This window comes from Labrus bergylta, chromosome 7 (assembly GCF_963930695.1).
Source record: "Labrus bergylta chromosome 7, fLabBer1.1, whole genome shotgun sequence".
Lineage (NCBI taxonomy): Eukaryota > Metazoa > Chordata > Actinopteri > Labriformes > Labridae > Labrus > Labrus bergylta.
This window is the reverse complement of record NC_089201.1, coordinates 12979953-13000631: the sequence shown is the minus strand read 5'-3', so window position 1 is coordinate 13000631 and position 20679 is coordinate 12979953. Positions and strand designations below refer to the sequence as shown.

General features: G+C 44.2%; 2 protein-coding genes across 3 annotated transcripts; both read right to left on the bottom strand.

Annotated features, from left to right (window-relative positions):
* Positions 1–458: 458 nt before the first annotated feature.
* Positions 459–12141, bottom strand: LOC109995237 (protein FAM3C-like). Its single transcript, XM_029280232.2, has 10 exons — positions 7245–12141; positions 6925–6963; positions 6589–6660; positions 5078–5116; positions 4884–4992; positions 4142–4200; positions 4013–4060; positions 3842–3926; positions 2855–2981; positions 459–1638 (listed from the first exon to the last, which is right to left on the bottom strand). Exons 2-10 carry the CDS (start codon positions 6950–6952, stop codon positions 1549–1551), a joined length of 657 nt encoding a protein of 218 aa, XP_029136065.2. The 5' UTR covers positions 6953–6963; positions 7245–12141; the 3' UTR covers positions 459–1548.
* A 141-nt stretch (positions 12142–12282) lies between these two features.
* On the bottom strand, positions 12283–20554 carry LOC109995216 (uncharacterized). Of its 2 annotated transcripts, none has more exons than XM_020648867.3 (13): positions 20035–20554; positions 18974–19067; positions 18792–18879; positions 18197–18533; positions 17858–17951; positions 17516–17603; positions 17027–17333; positions 16650–16743; positions 16402–16489; positions 15897–16215; positions 15466–15559; positions 14633–14720; positions 12283–14480 (listed from the first exon to the last, which is right to left on the bottom strand). In XM_020648867.3, the coding sequence occupies exons 1-13, from the start codon at positions 20093–20095 to the stop codon at positions 13911–13913; spliced, it is 2322 nt and encodes a 773-aa protein (XP_020504523.1). In that variant the 5' UTR covers positions 20096–20554; the 3' UTR covers positions 12283–13910. The 2 variants fall into 2 exon arrangements, with proteins under 2 accessions (XP_020504523.1, XP_029136063.1); XM_029280230.2 differs by lacking the exon at positions 20035–20554 and adding an exon at positions 19199–19826.
* Between the last annotated feature and the right edge of the window lie 125 nt (positions 20555–20679).

Here is a 20679-nt window from a genome sequence, read left to right as displayed (position 1 = left end):
TTGAGCAGGTGTTCATGTGCATTTTACAACTCGGAAACTCGTTTGTCCGATGTGTCCGACACTACATGAATGCACCATATGTTGCCGGCAGAATTTACACGCTGAGTCAGCCAATCAGAATGTCTGTCTAACTTGTCTTTATGCTCATTGGCGGTGGGTAAAGCCAATCAGCTACAGGAGAGTGGGTCCTTTTAGAATTATGTCCGAGCGGAATCAGGTATTACACACTGCATTCATTCCGCTAAATAAAAAATAAGGTACAAGCAGGCTTTTTTTTTTTTTTCTTTTTTTTTACCACTGACAATTATTAGACCACAAAATTATTACAATAAAAACATAAATCAACATAAATGATTTGTTTATACAGTTTTTAATTAGGGGTTTTCACATAATAATGGACAACAAGAAAATTAACACTCCTGAAGATTATTATTTAAAGAAAAATCACTAATGAATCATCAGATTAGTTTTTTTATGAATCATTTTGTGTGAACATTTTATGATTTTAACAGTAAATCAAATGCTGTCATAAATTTAATTGACAAGGGAACATTTTTACAACATTATTGGCATTCTTACAATGTCATAAATCTGAAAATAAAATCCTTTGATGGCAAAATAATATAAATATGACATGCACCCTACCCCGCATCACTTAAAATTCATTTCGTAGACACTTTTATCCAAAGCAACTAAAATCAGAGAGTAAGAAAGACACAAACAAGGATCTAGAGAGGAGGAAAAAACATCAGCAAGTGCAAACGAACAGCTTTAAGTCTGACTAGACACACAGGTGCAGACAGGAAGTGACCAGAGGCAGCGCACAACATCGACAGCTGTTCTTGAGATTTCAAATCAGCCTCAAAGCCATCCTAAAATCGCCATTATCAAAGAAAACCATTGTGGTCATCATCATCATCAATGTCATGAAGGTCATAGATGTTCATGAACGAGTTGGGTCTTAAGCTTGTTCTTAAAGGTACGATGCACTCTTGTACTTTATAAAACATTTGGTTTGTACAGTGTTAAATACAAATCAATCAAGTTAATGCATTTGTGTTTTCAAGATCAATAAAATATAAGATATTCACTTATTGAGCCTATAGGATCAATCAGCACGAACACAGAGATAAGGCAGATAAAAGAAAAGAAAAGTATATACCATGTAATAAAAATAGAATAGAAACAGGAAAATAAACTATCAAAGTGCAATGAGGCCCTTTAAATCACAAGCAGCACCCATACAGAATTTAAGAAGACTAACAACAGAAGATGAACGAATCTTCCAAGCAGGGGATAAAAGATGATAACTGAGTCGAAGAGGTCTCCATGTTTTATTTTGAGAAAGTGTTCTGTGGAAATGACCCCCAGCAGCTCTTTCCTCCTTTTTGTCACATAACTGAGAGATGACAGAGAAGTCTGTTTGGTTCACGCTCTTCTCTTTCTTACAGTCCACATTTCATCTGGTTCCAACACGTGGAATTCATCCTGCTTCTGTTCCTGGTGTTGGATAAAAGTTGTCGTTTTCCTTCATCATGAAGCAGCAGGTCACTCCAGGAAGTCGGGGATGCATCCCTTCAGGTCGACGAGCTCGGGCCAGTTATCGTATGTGTTGTTTTTTTTGTCACTCTTCAGGTGCTGGAGTAAAACAGAGACAGAGATGATCCTGCAGCAATTCAAACTAGAGATCTCAGTTTACTTTTATTTCTTACATGGAAGTAACTAACACCTCAAGTCTGGTTAAGAAGGCTCATCAACGCCTCTTTTTCCTGAGGACACTGAAGAGACACCACCTGTCTTCAGCTGTACTGATGAACTTCTACCGCTGTGTGATCGAGAGCATCCTGACCAGCAGTGTCTCAGTCTGGTACGGAAACTGCTCTGTCGCAGACCGTAAGGCGCTACAGCGGGTGGTAAAAACCGCCCAGCGCATCACAAGGTGTCCACTTCCTGCCATTGAGGATGTCCAAAGAGCACGCTGTCTGCGGCGAGCTCATGGCATCCTTAAAGACTCCTCCCACCCTGCCCACAGACTGTTTACCCTCCTGCCCTCCGGCAGGCGCTTCAGAAGCCTCCGGACCAGAACCAGCAGACTGAGGAACAGCTTTTTCCCCAGAGCTGTTTCTCTACTGAACTCTACCCCCCGAACTCTGAACTCTGTCTCTCTCTCTCTCTCCCTCTCTCTCTCCGCCCCCTGCTGACCCCCCCCCCCCCCCTTTCCCCTGCATATCACCTCACACCCATCATCCCCCCACCACCCCTCCTGGTCACACACACACATCTCTCATCCATCTGTATTATTGTATTATAGTATGTTCATATTATGTCCATATTCTTTATATTATCTGTAAACTAGTATAACATGCTCACTGCACCTTAATCTGTATATTATTAGTATAGCATGCTCACTGCACCTTAATCTGTATATTATAATCCTAAGAATACACTTATTTTGTAGCATTACTTATTTATAGCATTTATTTATATTTATTGCATCCCATTAATCCAGCCATCCAGATATACCTAATAATTCACTTTTTTTGTCTACATCTGTAAATTTTGTAATTACTGTACATAGCACAGACTCTTGCACTTTCTGCTTATTTGCACTTCTGGTGAGATGCCAAACCTCATTTCATTACTCTATAATTGTATATGTGTAATGACAATAAAGTTGAATCTCATCTCATCTCATCTCAACATGATGACAAAGGCAACAGCGAAAACATTTTTTATCAGCATTGAGATGTAAATAATTATCAGTCATCCAATGACTTCTCTTTCAGTCCGGGAGCCCCAACAACCTAAAGGCCTCACTAGTTTGAGTGTCATCATCGTGAATTGTAGTTGTTACCTCCTCGAAGGTGAGCTCTGCTGCAGCTCCTTTCCCACCAACAAACACCCAGCTGTCTCTGGTGTTCAGAGACAGCACAGAAGAACTCCCCAGTTCAGCTATCAGCTCCCTGGCCTCGTCATCCAACCTGTTCACACACACACAGATACAAATACCCAGAGTGACATATACACTGTACAAGTATCTGACTTTCAACCTTTAATTAAAGGCAGGGTTGGTCATTTCCTCCAGATTCTCTTTTTTTTTCCTCTTTTTAAGATTCTGGTTGAAATTGTCTTTAGGTCCTGACAGAAATTAATAACTCATGTTCTCTGAAAAAAGAAGAAAGAAAATCTGTCATCTGTAGCAGTTGTAAGCCTGTAAAAACTTCAATGTCTGCCACAAGGTACCAATCTGATGAACCAATCACACGCCTCCCTGTCTCCCTGCTCGCTCTCTACCAGTTGCGTGCACGAGCCCACACTCAAAGAGCGTCACTGATGACAGAGTTTACACTGAGAGTTTAATTACCGCTGAATGAGATATGAGACTATTTAGTTTCTGCACAATGCAAGAGATGAGCTGAGGTCTGCTTCTAGAGCAACAGCACTTGTGCATGTTAGTGAGGGGCGTGGCTTTAGAGGGAGCACAGAGGGGAGGGGGTGGGTGCACTGAAGGAATGCTACTTTCAAAATCATGCTAGTTTTCTAAAATTACCAACCCTGCCTTTAACATTAAATACATGTAATGATTAACTTTTCGCTGCTCTTCTAAAGGAGAAATGTCTTCATCTTCAATACGTTTAGATATCGAAACAACACAGCTCGGTTTTCCGTCGACAGGAATCGACTTGTTTGCGCCTGGAAGCTCACTAGTTTACACGTTGGTTGTTTAATCGTAAATAATGATGCAGACGCTACACTGATGTCTGCCTGAGATGATTCAGAAGTAACCGTGTGTTGGGTTCAGAAGCTCGGCCTAATGATTGAGTGTTTTGTGAACTTTTACCTTGATGCAATGTTGTCATAGGACGCAATCAGCACCACCGAGCCTTTCTCGAGCGTTTTCAACAAGTCAATGAGCGGTTGTTTCTCTGCAACACAAAATCAGTCGTTCTTATTTACTAGTTTTCTTCACACAGGAACACAAGATGAGACTAATGATGTCGATGTTATGTACCGTCATTGTGTGTAAAGTGATCCGCCTTTGAGACTTCTCCTGTTGAACCTGTTGAAGAAAGAGAGAGGGGCAACATGATGGACAATAAAGGAACCATACATAAAGGAGATGCAGTGACTCATCAGTTACCGTTCAGTATCACCATGTTCACTCCGTAGCCTGTGTTCTTCAGCTGGGATCCAAGAACCCTGAGGAACGTTTGATCCAGGGTTGTCAAAATTTTCAGAACTTACCAAAAAGCAAGTACCAAAGCGTATAAAAAAAAAAACATTTCATACGACAGGTGCATTGGAGAGGAATGAATCCATCATAAATGGCATCCAAACTCTCACACGCTGTGTGTCTGTGAACGAGGTGATGGTTTTTAGTGACCAGTCTTTGGACCTCAGTGAAGATCACACCTTAATCTCTGATTCTGAATATTTACACACAATCTCTCTGAGTTGTAAAGGTGTTTGGTTTCGTCTCATGGACACTCAGAGGCTAAACGGATGAATAAACAGTCCAGAGGACTAACGTAAAAGGTGCAGTCGTCTTCTCCGCTGTGATGCTTCACTGAGGTGTAGTTTGATTGACAGGATGGACATGTGTCAGAGGTCAGGGATAGGTGCAGAAGGGGGGCGTTGTTAATGAGCATGGGCTGTTCCTGTGAATAAGGATCGAAACTGCAGAAAGTGGGTGACCTTCTGCACACTGTCACACAAATACAGTACAGGAGTTTGTCTGCAGATCTAATAACTGGAAACTGGCACTTTACAAATAAAGATTGCTGTTGTTTTCTAAGAGTGTGCATTAATCTGTGAGGCTGAGACGCAGGAAAGCAAAGAGGGAAATGTTTGAGTTGAGGAGGAGGTTCAGGAGAAACACCTACAGTTTGTTTTGGATGCAGATCTTTGGCTCCACTGAAGGACCGGCTCCACTTTGGATGTAGAAGCTGACGTGTTTCTCCGGACAGTCTTTCATCATAACACAGGGTTCGACTGGAGAGGAAACAGAGCCTGAACAAATCTCCTCCATCAGATAAACTTCACTCCTTCATTATGTTCAGAGAGAGGCTTCACTTACCTGACCGTTTATCGTACTTCTGTGAGGAGGGGTCAGAGCCTGCAGATAAAGACGGTACAACAAGACATCGAGAATCACACAAATGATCATTCAAAAGGCTCACATGGAAGACCTCAACCTGCAGGTAAGATGCAGAAGGTTTGTGTTTTCATACTTCCTTTTCAGTTAAAGACCGGGTGAATCAAGTCTGAGCGTATGTAACATTTATTGTGCTGAAGTTTTGCTAGATGTCATCATTAAGCCCCAACTGATAATTAGAAGTCGTTGATTGATTTTCATTCAAACAAAGGTTGTGAAGAGGTTAGATACTCTGATACGACATGTTTTAAAACGATATAGTCTGTTATTTTCACAGTCGATCGTATTAAAAAGAACCGAAACTTTAAAGAAATCTATTTCATCACACAGTTGTGCAGGAAAGGAAAGGAATGAATCCATGAAACTCCTGCGCACTCTCTAAAAAACACAAATTAGTTGGCTACATTGTGTGGCACGTTACCGTTATCTATAGCCGAGGGTGTCACATTTGTATTTTAAAATGCCTCTTTATGCAGACGATACTGTCTTATATACTTGAAGGAATAGTTCAATGTTCAGTGAAATAATATTTTTCTCTTCACTGCTGAGAGTTTAATGTTTGGTTTCAACCACAACCACCACCAACCTAATGTGAAAAATGTCTGCTGTTAGCTTCGCTTAGCTTAGTATAAGGACTTTCCAGTGTTAAACTCAGAGATTAAAGGAAGAATGTGCAACATGTCCTCCATAACTAAATCAGAAAACAAATCTATCCTGTGTAAATGTGTCTCTGAGTCATGACTGCCTACAATGAGTGAGAAGCTCGAGTCCCGCTGGCTGTGTTGTTGTCAGAGCTGTGTTTACATGGACGGGACACCGGCTTCTCCCCTTGTGTATAAAAGCTGTTTTAGTCAAGGGCTAGAGAGAAGAACATACTGATTATTTGGATGTTAGTAAGAGTTTTTAGATCACAGTCATTCTGCGTCAGTTTACATGCAATGTGAAGCTACGAGCTAACTATAGAGCGCTAAAATTAGCATGCTAACACATCAAGGCAGCTCGAGCAAAGGGCGGTTTTGTCCGCAACTTGTGCTAAACTCCTTCGTGAAAAAGTGAGGGAAGCGGGTTGGAGGTGTGTCTCTGCAGGAGAGGTTTTTTTGCCGTTTGTTTTGGTTTCATGCTGGTGCTCAAGGACGACATCTACTGGATCGAAAAAGTCGCACAATCTCCCTTTACATGTTTAATGCTTCTTCAGATAAAAGGTTTACCATCTAACAAATACAGTATATGTAATATTTAACTTCTAGCGGCATGGCTACTGAAAGGCTGAAAAAACGGTTTGTCTGATGTAACTTTTGTATATTAAAGACAAATTGGTGACTAAGTGTTTTCTGAGAGTTTCACATGATAAGAACGTTTTCATGTCAAAAAGTTTCTCAATTTACATATTTGTTATATCACAACTGTTAGAAAAACATCTGAGATTTTCTTACCTTCCGATTCATCGCTGACTTTCATTATGATGATTATAAGAAGAACAACCTTAAGAACCAACAACAGCACCACTGCAGGACACACACACACACACACACACACACACACACACACACACACACACACACACACAAACACACACACACATACACAACAAATCAAAATTAAATTGTGTACAATAATAAAAATTCGATGCAAACAGAGTGTTAGAAATTAAGCACCGTCCCGTTAGTGTGAACACAGAGCTCAAAACAACAAACCAGAGGGGAGTCTGACTTCAAAACTCACTGTCAGGAATTGTTCTACATTTGCTGATTAATGAAATAAAAACTTACTGGCTACGTAGTTTCTTTGTCTGTACATCGTTACAGTTCCTGTAAAGAGAAAGAAACACAAAAAGACTGATTACACACACACGCACGCACACACGCACACACAGACACACAGACAGACACTAACACACAAACACACACACGCACACATACAGTGCTTCAATCATTGTTCCTTGTTGGCATTAAATATCAACTAAACATGTGTTAGTTCGGGGTTTTGTGGGTTAATCACGGCTCTGTAGACAGACAAACACTAACACAGCAAATGAAAGACTGAAAAGTCGTTTATTAAGTCAAAGTCAATATTAAAGAGGCGCACTCACCCACTCAACCTGCGAGTCTTTTGAAGGCCGTCTAGCTGACTGAATGATGTTCAACCTGACGAGGCGTTTAAATACCTGAACTGTCTTGTCAGGATAAACTGGTTTCTGTCTGTTTTTCTATGGTCAATATATTATATATATATATTATTTGGATAACGTCAACTCATAGTGTTATCTGGAGACACTTTACAAAAAGCAGGTAAAATACCTTACTCTTTGTCTTTTGTGGTCATGGCTATGATGCTCAAAGACTTAAAGTACACATATATTCCATGTGTACGGGGCGGACCTGACCCATGTGCAGATGGAATATGGAATGGTGTGGAGAGATGAGGTGTTTTTTGGACCGTGGGAACTTTTTCATAGTTCTAGGAACTGTTGTAACCCGGTCCCCTTTTTTAATTGAATCCACAATGCAGAGAGAACCATTTTAGTTCCTTGTACCCCGTCTTAACCCTTTCAGCTCCTGCTTCAGAGTCGTCTCATGGCACAAGAGGGACTTTGAGTGACGTAAGTCCCCCGTGATTGGTCCCTACGTCAGTGTTCAAGAGCCAATCCAGGACCATTAACCGCCATTTTTAAAGAGCCCATATTATGCCCTTTTTGGGGTTCGTATATTTAATGTAAGGCAAGGCAAGGCAAGTTTATTTATATAGCACATTTCAACAACAAGGCAATTCAAAGTGCTTCACACAAGACATCAAAAGCATCATGACAGAGGAAAGAAAAGAAACATTAAAATAGAACATTAAAAAAAAAACGCAAATCACTGGAATTATTAAATCTGAACATATTTTGAAATAAAAATAATTCAAATTAAATTAATTCAAATAAATAAAGTAAAAATATAAAAAGAGTTAAAAGTTAGAGTGCAGAGTTAAATTTAAAATCTTATTTAAATTATGAAAGGCAGCTGTAAACAGGTGAGTCTTCAACCTCAATTTAAAAGAGCTGAGAGTTTCAGCAGACCTGCAGTTTTCTGGGAGTTTGTTCCAGATATAAGGAGCATAGAAACTGAACGCTGCTTCTCCATGTTTGGTTCTGACTCTGGGGACAGAGAGCAGACCTGTCCTAGACAACCTGAGCGGTCTGGATGTTTTTGCACATCCACTCATTGATTTGCTCTATGCATTTACAAACCAGTTTAGTACTGTGCCAGAAACGTCACCAAGTTTTCCAGTCGGTCGAGTAATATATTGTGGTCAACTGTGTCGAAAGCAGCACTGAGATCAAGTAAAACTATGTACCTACTTTTGAAAGTTCACAATAACTAAATTTTTTCATGTACTGCTCCTCCTTGCTTCCTCTACGCTCTGAGTCCATCAGCTACACTCTGCTGTGCCCACACTGTTAGACCCCACGTGAGCCAAGTCTGCTCTGATTGGTCTGCCGATCCGCTCTGTCGTTATTGGTCAGTTGCTCAGCACGCTTCTTGGACATTTCAACATGAGCTGCAGGGCTTGCCACAACGAGCCAATGGGCTTAGATCAGTGATCTCACACTGACAATGACGCCGCACTGACACATTTTTATTGAGGGGGGATAGAACCGAGCGTTACATGCAGCTAATGCTACAGCTAACAGGAGGACGTAGGAGAAGCCGCGTTTCCGCGGACTTTGAATTTTTGCACATAGATGTGCCTAAACATGCACAGGACACTTGGAAAGCACACTAAAGGGCATATAAAACCAGAAAAAGCATAATATGGGACCTTTGAATCCCACTTTCAACATTAGCATACAACAGTGAATAACAGTCGGTAAAGGTCATACCGAGCTCATAAATCATCCAAAATGGAAAAAATACACTGACTAATGAAACAACGACAAAGTCCAGGAATTATTGAGCCCCCACAACGGCGTCCTCCATATTTTCAGTTCCATCCATCAATCCACTCTCCTCCGCTGATCCGAGGTCGGGTCGCGGTGGCAGCAGGCAGAGTGAGTCAACCCAGCAACGTTTTCAGGTTCCTTCTGGAGGATCCTGAAGCGTTCACTAGCCGAACAGGATATATAATCCCTCCAAAAAGCTCAGGGTCTACCCCAAGGTCTCCTCCCAGTTGTGCATGCGTGCCCTGAAAACCTCCAAAGGGAGGTACCCAGAAGGATCCTGACCAGATTTCGTTTAATTTATTATACAGGAAAGTTTAAAAGTAACATTAAGTTACAGTTTAACGGGCCTGACTCAGTTTAAAAAACTGGTTTCCAGCAGGTTCCTGCTCTGCAGAACATGAAACATAAACCACAGTCATGACACATCAAGACAAACACATTTACAGGACATTAGCATGGGCTAGGCAGACACAGACAAATAAAAACAAACAGTACAGATACTGCGAACAATACTTGAACAATTAATGAGTGCAGGTCTAAGTGTGGAGAAGGTGTTGTTTGTATGTATTTTTGAAATATGAGGTAGATGGTAAAGATCTAATGTGATGGGGGATGTCATTCCAAATTTTGGTGTATGTATAAAAGAAGTATGCAGGGACTGGGATGAGTGCCTGTGAGACTGACCTAGTGAGGCGCACTTGTCTCATATTATGTGTCGGTAGAAGTGCAGCGAGTGTTGGTGAAGTGCTGCTTTTAATCTGAAATTAGTATGTAATAGCGTGGCTGTGTATGTAATTCTGGAAAATCAAGGCATTGGAGCGTGTGAGTGCAGTGCAATGGTGTGACCACTTTGGGAGGTTACTGTGGATCTTAAGAGCTCGATAGTACAGTTGTGCTATTGGTTCAGTAATCTCCTTAGTGGTAAGTGACCAGATTGGAAGACAGTAGGAAATTACAGGAAAAAACATAATTGCATGTAGGTACGTTTCAGAAACAGAGGAGAGATATGATCTGATCTTATTATACACATAAAGTTTCTGACTCAGCTTAGTAGTTAGTTTAGAGGTGTGTTCACGAACCAGATGTTGAACCATGCACCTCAACTGGCTCCTTTCAATGAGAAGGAGTAGTGTCTCTACTCCGAGCTCCCCGTGAATATCTGAGCCCCATCCCCCTCTTTTCTCTAAGGCTGAGGCCATCTTACCCTCCCTGTGAACAAGATACTGTGCCTCGTAGATGACGTTGCTCTAGTAACTGTCACTTTAAGTTTCACATCAGCCATCTCACAGAAGACCAGGATGTTACCGCTGCCAGCTTTAATTTAATGGGAACTTTCATCCTGTTCATAATGATGCAGCTGTGTTCCTAAGAAATCATCAACAACTTCAAGTCATATGATCCTTAAAAGTCAAAATTAGGCAAATAAGGCAAATACTGAAATGACCTTTGACTGTGTACAAAAGGCACAGTCAAAGGTGAGATTAATATATTTTGTTTGAAGTAAATGCAGAAGAGAATAAGATTGTATTTTGTGATTTATGTTTTCACAGGACCACTCACACTTTAAGCCTGAATGCGCTCATGTTTGTAGAGAAAGGAGAATTAAACCACTTAAAGGAGAGAAGTTGTCTGCATCTGTGTTTTAACAGACACGCCTGGAGCGAAGTGTGAAATAAAACTCAGTAACAGTTATCCAGTTCATACAGTCCTTTTAAACCTCCACAACAGACTGCGTCACTAAATGTTCTTTGGTGCACTTCAACAGTGATGCATTCACTTACTCCTGTATGTTCTTTTGCTTGTTGTGCATTAAAACAGTGATGCGTTTACTTACTCGTGTAGGCTATTCACTTACATATTTTTGCTATTTAGTACTTTTTAGTTGTGATGCGTTCACTTAAAAAAAGCAGTGGAGTAAACAATAAAAGTGCTTAATTTCTGTCCAGCTCTTGAGAAAGTGACCTGGTTATTTTCCACTTGTGAGGTTATAAAAACAAAGTAAATCCATCTTTTATCCTTCAGTCATCCATCAACCTGTTTCTTGCTTGGCAGCTGTGTGCCAAAGAGCGGATTCCTGACTGAGGGTGTGACAAAGGGGAGTCAAATGTGGCCCAACAGCCATACAGTCAGGTGTTTACAGAAGCCCCACCCACAAACTTCAGGTTAGCTGTCTGTCCCACCCGTGCACAAAGAATGCAACATAACGACCAAAGATCTGCAAAAGGATAGGACAGTGAATGGAATAGGAAATCAGCTGCGAGCGAGGGGAATGACATGCAGGAAAGAAGCCGCAGGTTAGACTTGAACCTGGGGCCGCCCGCTTGGAGGACTACAGCCTCTGTATATGCGCGACCTGACTGCCATAAAGAACCCTTTTGATCCCTGCAGAACTTCCTGTGAAGCTCCCTGGTTCCCTCCCAAACTGGGAAACCACAATTTCCCAGTTTGGGATCAATAAAGTAATTCTATTCTATTCCCTGAAAATAATCTAGTTTTACGCAATCACAGGGACTTATCTTTGCCTCGATGACTTCAGTGTTTCAAACAGTTTGAACCGACGTCCCTCGGTTTGCCAGATATGAGAGCAGTTATCAGGTCAAACCAACAGGTGGATGGAAGCGGGCAAGAGAACTGGTTCAGATAGAAGTGATTGTACCCGACCTAAAAAGCCTCTGCATGTTTCTAATAAGCTCCACGAGCAGAAACATACTCAAATTAGGATCAATGTTGGAGCTGCTAGGGGCGCGCTGGTGGTGCAATGGTTAGGGCGCGCGTCCCATGTGTTGAGACTCTTGTCTCGAGCGGTAGGCCCGGTTTCGCTTCCACCCGTGGCCCCTTTCCACGTCATTCCCCGCTCTCTCTCCCTGGTTTCCGACTCTATCCACTGTCCTCCCTCTGAATTAAAGGCACGAAAAAAAAAAGCCCCCCAAAAAAAAAATATATATTAGAGATGCTTTTGAAAAATGGAGAGAGGTTAGAATGTAGAAAGGTTTACAGACCGATGCAGAGCTGGATAAACACTGAAGCTTCAGTGTCCACCACATGGCAACCTGTGTGAGCATCGACTCTAGAGAGGAGGGGGCGGGGGGAGACAGCTCTCTACAATGTTTAGAATTTAGACTGCACTACCCATTTAAACACTAGGGGTCAGAGTTACATACTGCTCCTTTAAAAAAGAAAAAAACAAGAATCTGTTGACGCCATATTTGCAGTTCTGTTGACCTGTTGACATTTTTAATTTGGTTGACAAACAAACATTAAAAACATGATGTCAAAGTCATTTGTGAAACATCAGAGTATTTTTTTAATCTCATGTTGATATTTTGTTTTGTAGTTTCGACTCGTCCTATTGGCTACACCCTCTTTCACAAGCTCACCTGTGATTGGTTAAAACAGAACCTTCTGCAACACAACAAGAAACGAGTGAAGTCGTCGAACATATGAAATAAATATAAAATAAGGCAACAGAAGAGAGAGATGTGAGTCAGCTTCATCCCGACAGGAAGCAGAAACAAAAAGCAAAAACTTCAGAAAAGGTAAAAAATCGGGAATTTCTTTTTTTACAGCTTCAAAAAGTCTCCGGATAGACAGAGAGATTTGTCACGTGACTCAGGTGTAAACAAACACAAAGAAGCGTCTTTGTGAAAATAAAAACACAACAGAACGTGTTTTTGAATAAATAGAAAAGTGGCGCCAAAACAAACAACGACAAACACCTGAACGCACATCAACGCAGTTCACAGGGGCTCACAACTCACAACAGGCGAGTCCTCTTACAGGCGAGTCCCCTTACAGGTGAGTCCTCATTCAAGTGAGTACTCATTCAGGTGAGTCCTCATTCAAGTGAGTACTCATTCAGGTGAGTCCTCATACAGGTGAGTCTTCTTACAGGTGAGTCCTCATACAGGTGGGTCCTCTTACAGGTGAGTCCTCTTACAGGTGAGTCCTCTTACAGGTGAGTCCTCATACAGGTGGGTCCTCTTACAGGTGAGTCCTCTTACAGGTGAGTCCTCTTACAGGTGAGTCCTCTTACAGGTGAGTCCTCATACAGGTGGGTCCTCATACAGGTGGGTCCTCATACAGGTGGGTCCTCATACAGGTGGGTCCTCATACAGATGAGTCCTCATACAGGTGAGTCCTCATACAGGTTCAGACGATTTCACACAGCATCAGACGCCCGCTCTGTGATTTTCAGTTTCCCCTTGTGAACAGTGGAACATGTGGTGCTTTTACTTTGAAGGTGGAGAAATGAAGTGTGGTGCTTTGAATTGAAGAGCTGCTGACGGCGGTGAGCTGAATAAAGTTTTGCATTGTGATGACACAACTCAAAGAACATTTCAGTCATGGAAGTGATATAAAGGCTTCACCATCTTGTAAGCGGGCTCGTGAAGCTCCCTGGTTCCTCGTTCATGTCTATGATATCGAAAACGCTCACTCGTGTCGCATGCTGTTAGTTGACACTAAATGAGATATTTCTCAGGTCGCCATGGCAGCGGCCTGTCAGTCACAGGAAGGTTTAAGGCACTTTCATCTTCCAGCATCTCTTCACAGACACACAGAATATTTCCCTTCTTATTGAAAGTCCATAAATAATCTGTCTCTAATCTAGACTCGACATGTGGAGCATAAATCCTGATCGAGATGATCAAACTTTGAATTGTGCAGCTCTCCGTCCTGCAGCGTCTCTGTGTGGAAGACAAACATCGTCTCTCCACCTCAGACCTCCTCTGAGCTCCGTCAGCGAGGGTTACTCCTCCTGACAGGAGGGCCACACCTCCACCACAGACCGGTCAGTTTCTATGGAGACGCTCCTTGTCCCTGTGGCGTGCTGGTCTACATGAGGGCGTTGAGGTGTCCCGTGTGTCCTACAGAGTTCAGCATCAACGCTCTCTGGTCTAGCACCTCCCTCTCTCTCCCCAGCGACGCTCGCTCCTGCTCCACCATTGCTCTGTCCCGCTCCACTGCCGCCCGCTCCCTCTCCAACCACAGCCGCTCCGCCTGCACAGCCGTCCTCTCTCTCTCCACTGATGCCCTATCTCGCTCCACCATCTCCCTCTCTCGCTCCAGAGCTGCCCGCTCCCTCTCCACCACCTCCCACTCCCTCTCCAGTCCTACCAGCGGCCCCTCACACACCTCCGGGCCCCGCTGGTTCTGATCCACGCCGTCACCAAAAGCCTCCTGTGCGTAGTCCGAGGTGACTGAGGGAGGAGGGGGAGGGGCGGAGCGGGAGCGATGTCTGGGGGCGGGTTCTGGTTGCTGATCCTCGTCCTGGGTGACAGGTGTGAGAAGGGGGGCGCTGCCCGCCAGACGGCCCTCCATCGCTTCATTCATCAGATGAAACCACGGCCAGGAGGAGGAGCCGTCTGCTACGCTCTCCATCCCAACCGGAGGATACTTCAGATCCTGGAGGAGGCGAGGGAGGAGGAGGTGAGGGATGATGAAAGGAGAGGATGGTGGGGATGAAAGAGGAGAAGAAAAGAAACAAGGGGGCGGTCAGGTACACAGTTGTTCAGACTGTGAACAGGTGATGTGATTATCTGTGTTTGATTACTTACCTTATATCTTCTCTTCAGGTTGTCCCATTTCTTTGCCATCTGGTAGGTGGAGACTTTCCCCTGCAGGCCGAGCTCCTTTAGGATGGCTCTGAGAGAGAGAGAGAGACACAGAGATAGCAATATGTCCACTGAGTGGACACAGTCTGACCATAGAAACAGGCCGTTACAGACAGAACTGGTTACCCAGAGAGGCCAGGCTGTGTTCACTCTGCCATCAAGGACAAGTGGAGACAGAATCTCACTTCCTCCTACACTGTGACATGTATAAAGATTTAAGAGAGGCTCTCTTTGATTACATTGATAATAAATATCCTGACTTTCTCCATCTCCCTGATCCTTAGAAGCTGCTCTATCTATGTGGAGAGAAAAGTCTGTGTGCAGTACGAGCTACTAAATATGTTCATGGCTGTCACATACTAAGACAAAATACACTTAATGTTTCTTAGAAATACACCGTAAAAATAATGTTATTGTAAATCATGTTATTGTTAATGTATATTATTTATATTTGTTAACTGTATATATTGTAATCATTTGTTGTTCAAAATGTTTCCTGTACTGCTTTAGCAACATGGATTGTTGATCTGTCATGCCAATAAAGCTCATTTGAATTGAATTGAATTGAATTGATAGAGAGAGAGAGACAGACAGAGAGAGAGAGAGAGAGAGTGAGAGAGCGAGAGAAAGAGAGAGACAGAGAGAGAGAGAGAGAGAGCGACAGAGAGACAGAGAGAGAAGGAGAGAGACAGAGAGGGAGAGAGAGAGAGACCAGGGCTGCTTAAAAGTAATGTAAAATATTTTTTTAAATGTATTATTCATACTAATGCTCTTACTTCCAGGCAGCTTTGGCAGCGTTCCTCCTTCCAGTGAAGAGCGCCTCGTTGGCAGCTCGGAGTTTAATCATCCTCCTGGTGTCCTGATCCGTCACTGCAGCGCACACACAGACACAGACACGTAAAACAGTGTCCACCAAACTGAGCCCCCATGATCTAAATCCAGTAAAAGATTTAATCCAAACACATAAACTCCATAACGATCCACAGACTTCAGATTTACCTCAGCTGTGCCAATGAGAGCCTTTGTTTAAGGGGGTGCCCCCGCCTGTTCTTACGGCCAATCACACGCGACTGTGCCGATGGCTGACATCTCTTGTAGCCAATGAAATTCTCTAAACCTGTATCTGACGCTTCTATCAAATACTTCTTCATGCACATACTAAGGAGAGTGATTTAAATAAACACCATAGAAGAAGAAGCTGTCTTACTCTTATAGGAGAGGTCCGAAGGGGTCGAACACTCCTCTCCGCTGGCGTCGATGTACGTCACATTCCCATCGGCCTCGGTGTTGTCCCCGCCCACCATGCTCTCCAGCTCCGACACGCTGCCCCTCTCTGCCATCAAACAGTCTCTGTCGGGGGGCGGAGATGAGACGAACACGCCGTCCTCCTCGCTGCTCCAAACTGGCGTCACTCTAGGAGCTTTTCCCACCAGCCGTCCTTCGAGAGCGTCGCTCATCAGCTGGAACCAGGGCCAGGAGGCAGGGTTAGTCTGACCCTCCATCCCCCGCGGAGGAAACTTCAGGTCCTGAAGACAAAAACAAAAATCCTTTAAATAAACGGGAGGAAAGACACCAATTCAAACATTTCTTTTCTGTACATGATTATAGAATTAAATAAAGGAGCAGTATATAACTCTGACCCCTAGTGGTTAAAATGGGTACTGTAGTGTAAATTCTAAACATTGTAGAGAGCCATCTCCCCCTGCCCCCACCTTGAACTTTGTCTTGAGGTTGTCCCACTTTTTGGCCACCTGGTCGGGTGTGATCTTCCCCGTCAGACCCATCTCCTTCACGATCCCCCTGAGGACAAAAACCACTTATGAAGACTCCGATCTTCTTCTAGTTTACAGCTGTAGAGTGATCGTGAAACCACGGACACGTTATGCAATATGTAGATCATTTTAATGACTTTGATATTAAATAACGATCATGAATATTATTAGATGTTAGTCTCTGTTACCTCCAGGCTGGTTTGGCGGTGTTCCTCCTCCCGGTGAACAGAGACTCGTTAGCAGCTCGTAGCTCGATCAGTCGCCTGGTGTCGTCTTCGGTCACTGTGATGAAGATCAAAGAGTTTACGATTGAACAGCTGATCACCAAAACATTATTGACTCAAGAAGCCTTTTTTTAAAACCCGTTGAAGTTGTCCAGGATACACGCGGCGCTCAGATCATCCTCGGTGTTCTTTGAAAATGAGAGATTCTTCACTTTCATACGGTTGATGCAGCAGTAGGAGACGTATAAACTTTAATCCCTTCATGCTCTTTTCCTGTGAAATCCTGTGGCCTACATTACCCACAATGCATCTCAGCCATGACTTTTTGCAGTGTGTCTTACATTTGTAGGAGAACTCAGCCATGCGGTGCAGTTCTCCCAGCGCCGTGGATCCGTTCTTCTCTTCGGTATCCACCAGCAGGTCCATCTCGGACTCCGTCAGGAACTCAGCCATCCCCCCTCGGCTCCGCCTCGCTCGCTTCTTCGGCGTGGGCGACAGTGGCTCGCAATCCTCGTCTTCGTCCTCCACGATAGGCGTGAGGATGGGCGCCGCCCCCATGAATCGGCCCTCCATGGCGTCGTTCATTCTGTAGAACCAGGGCCAGGAGCTCGGGTTGGTCTCCACGCCTCGAGCCGGAAACTTCAGCTCCTGATGGGAGACAGAAAAGTCGGCACATCGTCCTCCTGAAAACACCGAGGTGACTCACAGGGACGCCTCTGCTGCTTTGCCCATGTGAACGCACTGAGTGAGACGTGTTCGAGTAGAAGTTAGAGTATTTGTTTATCTGAGGTCGTCTCTGGAGTTGGACGTGGACAGACAGACAGACCTACCTTGTATCTCCTCTTCAGGTTGTCCCACTTTTTGGCTAACTGGTCTGTGGTCAGTTTCCCCTGAAGCCCCAGCTCATACAGGATGGCTCTGCAACAAGAGACGACACTCAGCTTGGAAGTCTTTCTTTTTTTTTATTGCCCAAGTCATAATTATGAGATAACGTCAGACAACTCAACTGGTAAAATACTCAAAAAAGTTCTCCTAGAGATCAGAAACCTCTCAGGTTAACTACAACTATGAAACCTGCTGACAGAAGCTGCACACAGCGGATATCAGATTAACAAACATTAGGTATCATCTCATGAAAAGACCGACATCGAGAACACAGAAGTGTTGCTCACCTCCACGCCGGTTTGGCCGAATGTTTCCTGCCGGTGAAGAGCGCTTCGTTTGCAGCTCGGAGTTTGATCATCCGCTCGGTTTCTGGTTCACTCACTGCAAGTCAAAACAAGAACTTTCAGTCAACAGCTGCTCCGTTAAATCAGGCCAGAGGGACGAACACAGAGTAAATCATTCCATCAGAAAACATGTGCTGGCTGTGTTGGATTTTAAAAGTTACATAAGGGGCGGGGCAAACACCTGTGCAGGTGTTCATGAGAACACAAAGAAAGCTCCATCATCCGCTGTGAGCCGTCCTGCAGGTGTGATCAAACTAACTCTGAGCTGCAGCGTCTGCTTACTTTTGTACGAGCACTCGCTCATCCTCCTCCAGCCCATGGGGACGCCCTCAACAGGCTGAGCGTCTGTGTGAACCGTCCCATCATTCTCTGCGGTTTCTGCCGCCACCGTGTCGTCCATCTCGGTTTTGATGAGGAACTCCAGGATGTCTGTGTTCTCCTGCGCCTGGTTCTGCTGGTTGTTACAGCGATGAGCGGCGTTGTTGCCGTTCTCCGGGCACAGTACCAGGTTGCTGTTGAAGAGGCGACCCTGCATGGCTTCATCCATGATGTGGAACCAGGGCCACGACTCCACCACACCCCCGATGTGGTCCTGACCCTGATAGGGCTGCTTCAGGTCCTGGAGGAGAGGGAAAGATTCAAGTCCCAGACACAACAACCTGAGAACAAAGAGCTCCTGTGTCCGCGCAGAGAAGCTGCACTTGAACACAACACACAGATACAAAGACAGCAGCAGGTGAATAAGGTAGAGACCTTCTGGTAGATGGAGGTGTGCCACTAACATGCAAAGTGACGAGAGCAGCCTGCAGCGTCGGTTATTGGTCCCATGAACTACTAATAATTGCTTTTGGTCCTGAAAAAACAGCTCCATCGTTACCTTATATTTGGTCCGCAGGTTGTCCCATTTTTTGGCGATCTGATCTGCAGTCAGCTTCCCTTCCAGACCCAGACCCCTCAGGATGGTGCTGAGGAACACACAGGAAGGGGGGTTGGAATTCGCTGAGAGAAAGTCACCTCAGACCTCAGTCACGTTTTAAAAGAGGTCGGTTGGGGTCTTACCTCCACGCTATCTTTGCAGAGTTTCTCTTCCCGGTGAATAGAGCCTCGTTGGACGCCCTGAACTCGATCAGCCTCTTCACATCCTCCTCCGTCACTGTTAGGTGGATATATGTGAGACGAGTAAAAAAAATCTAATGATATCGATACCTGTTTCAAAACCATGTAAACAAAAATAAAGATCCTGGACAAACAATATTATTGGAGTAATTACTTGTTTTTAATTACCAAACATTGTGGGAAAAGATCCTGCACACTGTCTAAAGCCTACGTAATGAAACCCTGTTCAGACTGCTGTGAGACTTACGCCCATGAGACATTTCGCCTTTAATCTAGATGTCAGCAGGCGTTATGGGTTATGGTTATTCAGAGGTAGTAACAGAGGCATTACAGAGAGGGAAGACAGGATCAGCTGAGCCAGCTGTGGAGCGCAGCGCTGTGTGTGCATGTCTGACTTTGTGTGTATGTGGAGCTCCTGCTGTGCTCTTCCTCAACGTTGAAACTCACAGACTGACACACCAATATCCCGCCGTTGTGTAATCAACATAAACGTACCAAGACTTTATGAAGGCTGACATTAGTGACGGCACTTTCGCAAATAAAAGCTGTCTAAAAGGGGGGTACTATGGCACAAATATTAGGGGGTTGTGCGGATGGCTTGGTGGTTAGGTTGTGCCACGTGCATGCAGGCTATAGAAGCTGTTGGCCTGATTCGATACCAACCTGTGGCACCACCCCCTCCACGCTCTCTCCCCGGTTTTCTACTCTGTCCGCTGTCTAATCAAATAAAGCCCTGAAAAATAAATCTTTAAATTGCACAAATACGATGGCAACATCTTTAGACAGCGCTCTACCTCTTTCTCTCGTGGCAGTGTTCGGTTAAAACATATGACTTAAGATCTGTAATTCATAAAAATTTGGCCCTTTTTCGATACCATCGCTCATTTAAATATCTGACATGATATCGTTCTGAAATCGAAAGTATCGAAAGGTCAATGTGGGCTAAGAGAGGGAACAGCTCATCACAAACAGAGTCTAGCACACTTTTAGTCCACTCTTCTCACTTTTATAGGAGTTTTCTGTGAATTGTTGCAGCGGGTTCAGGGCTGACTCCATTGTGATCATTGAAGGATTGAGGGTATGAGTCCTAGGGAGGAAGGAGGAAAGGCAGGAAGGAAGGAAGGAAACAAGGAGGTGTGGTAGTGTGCTGGTGTTCAGGCCTGATGCTAGCTGCCTCCGCTAGCGCATCCTGCAGGTTTGCTCCGTTTCTCCTACAGCACCTCCTCTCCGTCCATCATGTGGCGGAAGCTGTCCGGTTCAGATTTAACGGAAAACCGAGCAGGCGGCGGTTAGCCTCCGAAGCTAACACCCTGTACCCGTTAAAGGAAGCAGGCTGCTAGTTAGCTCCGGTGGCTAAGCTAAACAACAAACACACACGGCGCGGGGTTTCCCGCCACAGAGAGACAGCAGCGTCCGGTAGCCGGGACTGATCCCGACCTCCGTTGTGTCATCATCACCGGAGAGAATAAAACGATAAATAAAAACGGTTATCGGTACCGGAGCTAGCCTACATCCCGTTTCCCCTGCTCTGAGAGGAGGGTGCGTTTGATATTTCACCGTGGTCCGCCCTCCACCACGTGACTTACAGCACGGGAGGGCGGGGTTTAGACGTAAACAGAAACAGTCCAAAAATATATTTATGAAGAAGC